We start from the raw sequence: 10,786 nt of genomic DNA, 5'->3' as shown, positions 1-10,786 counted from the left end.
CCCTTTAACTGTTAAAGTTAATGGTCAACCATTATAAAGTATTTAAATGCATCTTTTTCTGGACGTTTTAGTCACATGGTATGCTAGAATTGCGCCATATGGTGAAAATTTGTATATTTATATTTGAAATTATTGAAAATTTATTAAAATTATAAAAATTCATACAAATATATAAAATTATTAAAAACATATTAAACATATTAAAGATTATAAAAATAGAAGAAAAATAAAGTGCAAAAAAATATAATTATATAGAAAACTACAAAATTTATTTAAAATGAGAAAAGATATAAAAATTGGAGAAAAATATTAAAATTATTAACATGATATATAAATTATAAATAAATAAAAATATTAAAAATATAGAAAATTATTAAAATATATAGAAAATTGCAAAAAATATAAATAAAATATAGATCATTATAAAATATTACAAAAAATCACTACAAAATATTTAAAATATTCAAATATATATATATATATATATATAAATGATGTGAAATTGCAATAAAATATTAGAATATAATAAAGTACTAAAATATAAAACATGTTTACAATTTTATACACAAATAGTCTCAATTGTCATTTGCCTTTTTAACTCATTTCTCTACCTTAGTTTACACACCCTCTTATCATTGACAGTGGACAAAAGGGTATAAGTTTCGGTGAAGTCCGAGGTGGATGAGCGCAACAAATAGCTTCAAAGATCAAAAAATATTTCATAATTTTTAATAGGTATTGTATTGTTAACGGTGATTAGTATGCAAATGAAAAAAAAGTTAGTTTATTTTATATATTTTTCCTATATTTTAATTTATTTTATAAATTTCATGCTTCTTATAGTATTTTTAAAATTTCATTAATTTTATATTTTATAATTTTCTATATTTAAAAATCATAATTTTACAAATTTTATATTTTACAAGTTATGTATTTTTAATTTTAATATATATTTTTGCAATTTTAATTATTTTCAAGAACTATATGTATTATATTTTTATAAATTTCTATTTAATATAATTTTGCACAATTTTTATACATTTTAATGTTTTATGATTTTTAATATAAATATTAGTTTTCACTTGCATGGCATAATCCTAACATTCCACATGGCGAAAACACCTGAAAAACGGTTGTTGTTGTTCTATAATGGTTGATCGTTAATTTTAAAGGTCAAATGACTTAATTAATTATAATTTTAATGTTCAATGGCTCAATTAAGTACAAAATAAAACATTAATTGATTTTTGAGAAAATTTAAATGATTTTTAAAATCATTTAGCCTAAGAAATATAATGCAAATGTTTAAAAATTAAGAAAAAAACATATTAAATTATTGGATATTAATTAAAATTAGCATGAGTTTTTGAAAAAAAATAGTGATAATATGATTTGGCTTAAAACAAATTTAGTTAATCATTTAAAAATATATTAGTGATTAGAAATAATTTTGAAGTCCGTGTTCTAAATCAAGTCAAGCTTTATGTAAGCATTAGATGTTCTAATACCATACATGGATAAAGTCTACCGAGTATTGTGTAGAGGTGTTTACAGTGTTAGGTTTGGATCAAACTATATTATATATAATTGTTTAAGTTCGGTTTAGCTTAAAATATAGATTTAAAATTTTGTCAAAATATATCTATATTTATAAATGGTCAACTCAAGCATTTTTTAAAATATTTATATTTAATATATGGTAATTTTATATATTTTATTATTGTACAAATGATTTTTTTCTTTATTAAAATTTTACTTAATGTCATTTAATATTCATATTATAATATAATATAATTAATTTCTATATGATATAAATTACATTATACGAAAAAAAAGAAATAGTATATTATAAACTTAAAACCATTATATATCGAAGCTCAAATTCATCCCAATAATTGAATAAATGGTAAATACATTAAATTAGAGGTTTTTAATTTTTAATTTTATTTCCTTAAATTTATATATATATTTATCCGAATTAACTATATTCAAAATCAAGTGAAATTTAAATCAAAATAATTTTAAAAACAACTTACATAAATTTAAATTTGAAACATTATCTCTACTTTTATCAACAATATCGAAACTTCGTTAGCAAAAAAGAGATAAATATTAAAATTATACATGAATTTCGATCCAACATGCAATGTTATATATAAACTTTAATTTCATGCAATTTTATACATTAAATATTGATTTGACTAAAATTTTAGAATTTATTAACAATACGATCAAATTAGCACCATTTTACATTGATATATTGCATAACAAACTATTATATTAATTCAATATGAAAATAAATAAATATATTTATTTTTAAATGTGTATAATTGAATAAAAATATAATTTTATGTAAATAATTGCACTAAATTAAAATTTATATATTAAACTATATATTAAAATAAAATTCATATGTTTATCTCGCAAAAATAATCTTATGCGCATAGACTTATATTATTTGTTATCAATAGGTCAGTGTTAAAGTAGAATTGAGGGCATGTGATGGATGGTGCAAGTGGAGTAGTTTTTATTTATGACCCTCACCAACGAGATAAGGTCACTATAATTTCTCAATCATAGCATTATATAGTTTTGGGTGGACAAAGACTTTAATATATTAGTATGTGATAATTTCATTTTAAATATTGTTTCTCTAATTAGAAAACCTAGTGGTCCTTCGTGATGTCAATACTTTACTTATTATTTTAGCTCTTTTATACCCCTCTACATAGATCTGATAATGTGTAAGTCCATCTGCTCGGTTTAAATGTTTGCTTAAAAAGTGGTTTGATAAAAAATATAGATCTAAAAAATGGGTATAGGCAAAATACGAGGTCAGTTTTTTAAATGGATTAAGTCTCAAGTAATCTTTTTTTGGCCCCGACTTGACCTAAATTTGTAAAAAAAAATATTGTTGTGTTTTGCTGTCATTTTACTATTATATTATTACTATTTTGTTGTTGTTGTTTGGGTGTTGTATAATTATTATTTTATTGTTAGTTTTACTATTATTTTAAAGATTTTTGCTTGTTAAATTATATATATTTTAGTGTTATTTAAATATAAATATTCTTTTAAATTTATTTTTAATTTTTCAAGAAATATTTATTTGTGATATTTTTAGTGTATTTGATGTATTATTTATTTAAAATTTGTTTTATATAAAATAATATTATAAAAAATTAATATGCATGCATCAAACCGAACTCATACTTTAATATTTTTATCCGAATTAAGTTTAGACAAAATATTAGACCTATTTTCAGATCAGGCCGGATACAGGCCTAAAAAACAAAACTAATATTATTATTTTCTAAACTTTATCCAATAAATAATAATTAATTTCATATTAAAAATAGGCGAGTGCAAAATAAACCGACCATTGGACAGATGAACAGAAGGAGGGGTAAGGTGTAGGAGTGGTCACATTAGTACCCTTCATAACAAGGAATTCTTTTATGTCGTGTCATGTCAATGTCATCATCTTTGCATTTAAACCTCCAATTCCATGCTGTAGTTTATAAGCGAAACCTCGTTAGTATTTAAAATAAATATATAAAAAGGATAAATTATTGTGGTAGCCCTTGGGTGTGGTAAAATATTTAATTTGATCCTTGATTTTTTGAGTCAATCTAACATTTTTTTCAATTTGACTTCTAAACTTGAATTTTTTCAATGTGTAAAATTGTGGTATTTTAAGATCACCACTTGAAAATATTAAAATATATGTAATGAAAAATATAAAGAAATTATAATATTTATAAAAAGTCTATATAACGACATCATCATGCTTTCATTAAATTCAAGTTTAGGAACTAAATTTATAAAAATATTGAAAGTATAAATATATTCAACTTTTTATTTTTAAATAATTTTATTCCAATATCATGTCTAGTCCATAAATAAAAAATTATACATTTTATTATAATTTAAATATATCTGCATCGACAACAATACTAATAAAAATCAAACTACCTCTCGATCAATTAAAAAATACATTCACAACAATATTCATAGATAAATAAATCCGAACTTAAACAAACAGACAGGGAGATGTCTAGTTCTTCTTTATTCATGTTATCGCTGTTAAAAACCTACTTTTGAAAATCATCGGTATAAAAGGGAGGCTGCTTTGCTTAGTTGCTTGATCGAACAAAGCCAAAAGCTTTCTCAGTCAAGACTGCCAAATCACAGTCGAAAACAGCCAAAGAAACCCAGTCTTCCCCTGGAGTTCCCCACCACCCTTTTTCCTTCTTCTCTTCTTTCTGCACTTTCTCTCAGTACCGTCCAAACAATCAATTTTGGCATTAATTCCCTCACCCTTCTCCCCTCCGTCGCTTTCCCTCCGTAATAAAAGAAGAAACCCCGTATCATTTCATTCTCTTCCTCTTTCCTTTACAACAGCCCAACTCTCTCACCACTCTCTCACCCCCTTTTTTTTCAGTGTTTCAAACCTTTCCTTCTTTTTTGCTTGTTTGATTCGCTTCACGGATCTGATTTGCTAACAGAAGAGCTAGACTCGATGACTCTTTTTTTTTTCAATTTAATTTAGAGATTTGAAGCTATTTGGTTTAGGGTTTGGAACCCATGTTTGGATCGGAGATGGAGACGAGGATGAAGAAATATAGGCAAGTGAGTCCGGAGAGAGCTAAAGTTTGGACTGAGAAATCGCCTAAGTACTATCAGCATAACCGGAAAGTTCCGGTTGTTTATTATCTCTGTAGGAATCGCCAGCTCGAGCATCCTCATTTCATTGAAGTTCCTCTCTCTTCTCCTGATGGACTTTATTTGAGGGGTAATTTTAATTTAAAACTTTCAAATTTGTTCTTTTAATTTCCTTTTCTATACATTTTTTCTTGATTTATTGTGCTGTGTAGATGTGATTGAAAGGCTTAATAATCTTAGAGGCAGAGGGATGGCTTCCTTGTATTCTTGGTCTTGCAAAAGGTAATAAAAGATTTTTAAAAGTAGACTTTCAAAAAAATTAAATGCTGTTTGATTGCTGAGAAACCCCGGGAAATTAATAGAGATAAATCCTATTTTCTTTGGTTCCTTAGTTTTTGGAGTATTAATTGTTGCAGGAGCTATAGGAATGGATTTGTATGGCATGATCTTTCTGAAGATGATTTAATTCTTCCGGCCCATGGAAATGAATACGTTCTCAAAGGCTCCGAATTATTCGAAGAATCTAACTCAGGTTAATATAATTTTGTGATATACTTTTATTAGATGTCATAAGGGGGAGAAAAAGGAAATGTAAGGCTAAAGCTTTAATGCTAGTTAATTTTTGTGTTCAGATCGTTTTAGTCCAGTTGCGAATAGCAGTAGATTGCAAAATCTGAAGCAGTTGCCTGAACCACCGTCTTCTTCTAGAAGCCAAGATGATTCTTCATCTTCTTCCAGTTTGATTGGGAAGAGAACAAAGCATTCTCAGGATGATGAGCTCTCTTCTCCAGTTAACCGTCCAACTCCCGGTTCATCTGGTGCGTCGCCAGAGTCTAGATATGGAAAGAATTCTTCCTGGGGCTGTTCACTTAGTTTGACCGAGTATAAGGTTTGTAAGAGTGATGGGTTAGCTGATGCTTCAACACAGACTGAGGAAAACACGGACAGAACTAAGACACGAGAAACTTGTACAAGGGGTGTTTCGACTGACGATGGGTCTTTGGAACCCGAATGCAATGAGAATTTCCAAAGCCAGGTCCCTAACGCTTGTGTAAAAGATAATCCCGAGATATGCAGGAATCCAGTTTCTCCACCATCCACTTCTAGTGCATCATCTACAGGAGGGAAACCTGAAACATTGGAATCTCTAATCCGAGCGGATGCTAGTAAAATCAATAGTTTTAGGATTCTTGAAGAGGAAGATATTCGAATGCCAACAAATGCTAGGCTCAAGGCAACAAGCATGTTGATGCAGTTAATCTCATGTGGTTCGATATCTGTGAAAGACCATAGTTTTGGCCTTGTTCCAACCTACAGGCCTAGGTTTTCCCATTCAAAATTTTCTTCACCATTGTTCTCTACTTCAATCATGTTGGGTGAGCTTGATTGCTTATCCGAGAATCCGAGGTTGATGGGCCTGAGATTGGAAGACAAAGAATATTTCAGTGGTAGCTTGATTGAGACGAAGATGCTCAAAGAAGGAGAAGGGCATACCACTCTGAAACGTTCTTCTTCATATAATGATGATAGGTGAGTTTGTGTTTTAATCTGTTTATTAGACATTAAATGAATGCAGTAACTCTTAACGGAAATAGCAAGGAATTCTGAAATTCGGTCATACTTGTTTACAGTTGTGATCACACAGGTCCTAGAATAGGGGAAGGGGGACATAGTTCAAAATAACTATGAGCTTGGCACAATAAGACTTAACCCAATTGCTTCAGATTAGATCTTATATATTAGAGTCTAGGACCCTATGAATGTGGTGAAGTCCATGCATTAACTTCATTGTTTTCTGCTTTAGGCGTCTCTTATGTCAACAAGATCCTTCTTTCTGTCCATATAGGATGCCTCATATATAAAGATTCACCTACATGTATATGTATAATGTTGCTTCAGCTGCATTTCTTTTGTATCTCATGCTAAACCCATGAAACAAAGTTGAATTGTAGGGCTCGTAAGGAGTTGGAATCAGCTGAAGACAAAGAAGAGATGAATTCAGGTCATTCAAAATGCATCCCCCGCTCTATCAAGGCTTCGCTAAGCAAGCAGCCAAGAAGTGAGTCCATGAGATCTCCTATCTCTGAGAAACCAAGAAACTCCTCTGATGGGATATCCACTGGTGACAGTAGAAGACTCACCGAGCCTGTTAATAAAAAGCAATCGAAAAGGTTGGATTCATTCAGAGAAGAGGAGCAGGTGATCAAAATTGAAGAAAGTTAAGTATATAACTCCTCCATTAGAATTTTCAAGACAGATGATCGGGAATTATTCTTATGAATGGTATTTATTGTTTCGTATTGTTTGACAAACTCGTAATTTCCCTCAACAGGCTTGCTTCAGGAGCTCGGGTTATAATCCAATCCAAGGCACCTTGTGATACCATTGTTGGTTTCTCCTAGGAAAGCAGCATGTTAAAGGTAAGATCAGGCCTTGGATCCTTTTTGACAAATCTTGTTTAAGGTGAAAACTACAGGGTTTTCAAAATTGGTTTGAATTTCAAATGATGTTAAGTTAGATAAATATCAGGAAAACTAGAGAAGAAAAAAAAAAAAGCAGAAAAGAAGAGAAAGGTAGATATCAGTCCTGATGGTAGGGATTAAATTTTTGGATCAGCTTTCTTTTATGAGATCCTGCTTTTATGTAACTACAGTTGCAGTATCATTAATTCATTATGCTTTTTGCAATTTTTTAACTTTTACCACCATAGCAGTTCCCTGCTTGTTGCTTCAAAAGATTCAAAAACTGTATTTATTCCACCGTCGGGTCCCTATGCTAAGAGGAAATGACTCCATCTACTATAAAAAGAAGCAATTTAGTCATTGTATAAAGTACAAGGACCCACTAAGTAATTTAACCTTAAATAACATAGCTACAGTCTTGAATGTGACTCAGGTCTTTTCCTTCTAGGATGCTGTTACATGGTAGATTATTACGTTTGAGCCTAGGCATTGAGTGTGGGAAACTTTGAGATCCTATGTTGTTGACTTTCAGGTTAACCCTGAGATTAAGAACCCTTTTTTGGTTTGTTTTGACTGTAAAGGTCAAATAAAAAAGCCCAAACTTTCCCACCCACAGCTTTTTTGAGCGGCATGGCTCTAGTTTCGAGCTTCTAGTGTGTTGTTCCTTGAGTGGGGGTCACTTTGTAAAGTTAAAAAAAGTGCCTTTATTGTTGAATTTGAAACTAGCAGAGATTGACCTAAATAATGTAACAATTGCCAATGCTAGGTTTGTGGGGACCAACAGTGCAATTTCACAATTGCCTTAATTATATATACAAGGAAAAGTTTTAGGTGAGGGGAGGTTATCGTAGTTCAAGGTCAGCCATCTCACTGGTTTTATTCATCAAGTGCTAGTTTAGTGAAAAAAATAAAATAAAGTTGCGAAATTTGGTTTTAAGATTTCGTATTTAGCGTTGTCCCTTGTTTTAAATTATATTCAAATTCGAGAGTACCTGAAGTATATGTTTTCAGTTTATTTTTTAATCGATTTAAAAAAAAAAAAAAAACCTGATAAGAAATCAGCTAACATCCCTAAATAATTTTTGCTTCTTGATTCGATCAACTGATAAGAAATTTAATATTTCTATGGATAAAAAATTAGTTTTGAAAAAAAATTCATTCAAAGATTTAATTCAAAATTTCAGGTTTAGTCTATCATTATAAAGATATATTTTTGAAAATAAGATGCCTAAGGATCTTAAAAAAAAAATTGGGTACAATTGGTGATGAAATTATTCTTATCTCGTTAAATGTTAATTAAAATTTTTATGAATCGGAAATAAATTTCCAAAGTGCAGGGGATATAAGTGATGTATTAATTGAAATAATAAATGTATTCTGACAAGTAATTAATCCGAGACGACAAAGCACTGATTTTGGGATTATGTTAATAAGTATACAAAATATAATGTTTGGTTGGTTGAATGTGATGATGTAAGAGAATTTTGATGTTTCTGTGTCACATTAACTATAAACAATAAAAGGATACACGAGTTTTTTACACTTTGTCAGCACAGTACAGATGCTCTGTTCTTGTGCAGGTTTAATTCAATAAACAGATAGGGACAACTATTAAATGGTTTGATGATTAAGATACAGTTGATTGCATTAAACAACTATTATTAGTAGGTTTAGTAGAAACAGTAATGTAGCCATCCGCTAGAGGAGCCCATGGCACAAAATCACATTTCAGATTAGGCTAATAATTGAACTACCATCCATGTATTCACAGCCAGTTCAGTTAATTCCATAACTCAGCTTCAACACTTGTGGCATGCGAGGTATGTTGAAAACAGTCTGTAATTCAATTTCCATTGTGATCTCCGATAATAAATTCAACCCCTACTTTACTTAGATTACCCATCCAAGACCCATTCGTGTTTATTTTCAACTAATCACTTGAACAAGCGATGGAGAATGTCAAAATTTCTCTCATATTTTACCCATAATTCTATTTCTTAAGGAGGTTCTATAAAAAAAAATAAAAAGTATTTGCATTAGCCATAGTTTCCACAAAGCAAGAACCAAGGGATTTTTGGACTTAAACACCATTCCATGCTATTGAGATTCCCAAATATGTGTTCTCTACAATTGCTAGAGAAGCTGAGCAGAGTGTTAATGGAACAGTAGAGTTCACTCCATTGCACAGCAAAGGATACCTAAAGAAACCAATGACTGGGGAGGACCTAGCCCATTCCAGTTATCTTACCAAAAGTTACCATTTCCCACCTGCCATCTCAGGCCTTTTTCTAATAGAGCGGCTCGTGTTGGGGACACAGTGATTACTCCATTCTCTCAACTGAGACCCAGAGTTTGTCTCTTTCGTAGATGATTCCAATTCCCCTCTCATTTTTTGGGTTGGTTTAAGTATCCCAATTTAGAAGGTGAATTTTTCTTTGATCTTCCGAGCCTCCTCAAAGAAATTCCTATTTATTCGATCAAGTTGATCCACATACTAACTAGAAGTAAACGACACTTCATTAGATAATTAGGGATTGCTCCAAGCTTTCCATTACTTTACCTTTGATCTTATTTACTTGAAAGTCAGATTATTTTAGGTTCAAAGGCTTGTCCAAAATTTGAAAATATTTGAACAAAAATATTATGCCTAAAAAATAGGCTTGAAGAAATAAAATTATTTAAAATATTGATTGAGCTTGAACTAATATTTTAGCCCTATTCAAGTAGTTCGTACCAATTCGTGAGTCTACTAGTTTTTAAAATTTTTAAACTTTTTTAACTCTCAACATTTACAGTTTTTTGTCAATTTGGTCTTACACCCTTTTAACGTCGTAATTAAAAAAACTTATTTTAAACAAAAAAATTATATTTTTTAAAATGAAAAAATAAAAATTCTTTAAAAATAAAAATAATATAACTGAAAAATAAGCTATTTTTCCTGTAAATTGACTTACAATCTTGAAAAGAATAAGTAATTTTATTTTTATATAAAATTAACTTAAATCAAGCATAATATTATCACATTATTTTAATTTTAAAATATCTAAAAACATTAAAACATTAATATAAAATATTATAATTTTTAATATTATTAAACATACATTTTAATTGTTTATATTTAATAATATAATAAATTATAAATATAATTAATAATAAATTATTATTTTGATAAATTATTTAATATTACAATTTTATTTCAATAATAAATTTTATATAATATTCTTTATATATTACTAAAATATTTATATCAATATTTTAATAATAAATATCTATTACAATTATGAATATATTAATTATAAATATTTTATAAAATAAAGATTAAAATAGGGCATAAGTTCATGCACTCTTCACAAATTTGGAATTTAGTCCCTCCAATTTTCAAATAAAAATACTCACTTGGCAATAATGTAACTAAAAGATGATGTAATAGACTTGAATTTAACAAAATATTTTTAATAGTCTTTGACAATTTGAACTTAAATTTTAAAATCTAAATAGTAAGGATAAATTCCCAAAAATAAAAGTACAATGACAAAATTTAAATTTATGAAGAATATAGGAACTTATGACATATTTTAACATAATATAAAATATGAATATTTTAATTATATAAATATTATAACGCCCCAAAATCTTAAGAACTTGTTTGTGAAAATCTG

At 28.8% G+C, this 10,786-nt stretch overlaps 1 protein-coding gene across 1 annotated transcript; it reads left to right on the top strand.

Annotated features, from left to right (window-relative positions):
• The first annotated feature begins 4,022 nt into the window (after positions 1–4,022).
• LOC108480281 (protein SOSEKI 3) lies at positions 4,023–7,360 on the top strand. The gene is made up of 6 exons (XM_053026510.1): positions 4,023–4,795; positions 4,878–4,947; positions 5,082–5,197; positions 5,298–6,195; positions 6,618–6,883; positions 6,998–7,360. Exons 1-6 carry the CDS (start codon positions 4,588–4,590, stop codon positions 7,021–7,023), a joined length of 1,584 nt encoding a protein of 527 aa, XP_052882470.1. The 5' UTR covers positions 4,023–4,587; the 3' UTR covers positions 7,024–7,360.
• The last annotated feature ends 3,426 nt before the right edge of the window (positions 7,361–10,786 follow it).

This window comes from Gossypium arboreum, chromosome 1 (assembly GCF_025698485.1).
Source record: "Gossypium arboreum isolate Shixiya-1 chromosome 1, ASM2569848v2, whole genome shotgun sequence".
Taxonomy (NCBI): Eukaryota; Viridiplantae; Streptophyta; class Magnoliopsida; order Malvales; family Malvaceae; genus Gossypium; species Gossypium arboreum.
This window is presented reverse-complemented; position numbering and strand designations above follow the sequence as displayed.

Excerpts from the sequence above, each read along its gene's own strand:
- LOC108480281 (XM_053026510.1), top strand. The coding sequence starts at position 4,588 with ATGTTTGGATCGGAGATGGAGACGAGGATGAAGAAATATAGGCAAGTG. Across the intron at positions 4,796-4,877 it reads TGATGGACTTTATTTGAGGG|ATGTGATTGAAAGGCTTAAT; the intron begins GTAATTTTAATT and ends TGTGCTGTGTAG. Across the intron at positions 5,198-5,297 it reads ATTCGAAGAATCTAACTCAG|ATCGTTTTAGTCCAGTTGCG; the intron begins GTTAATATAATT and ends TTTTGTGTTCAG.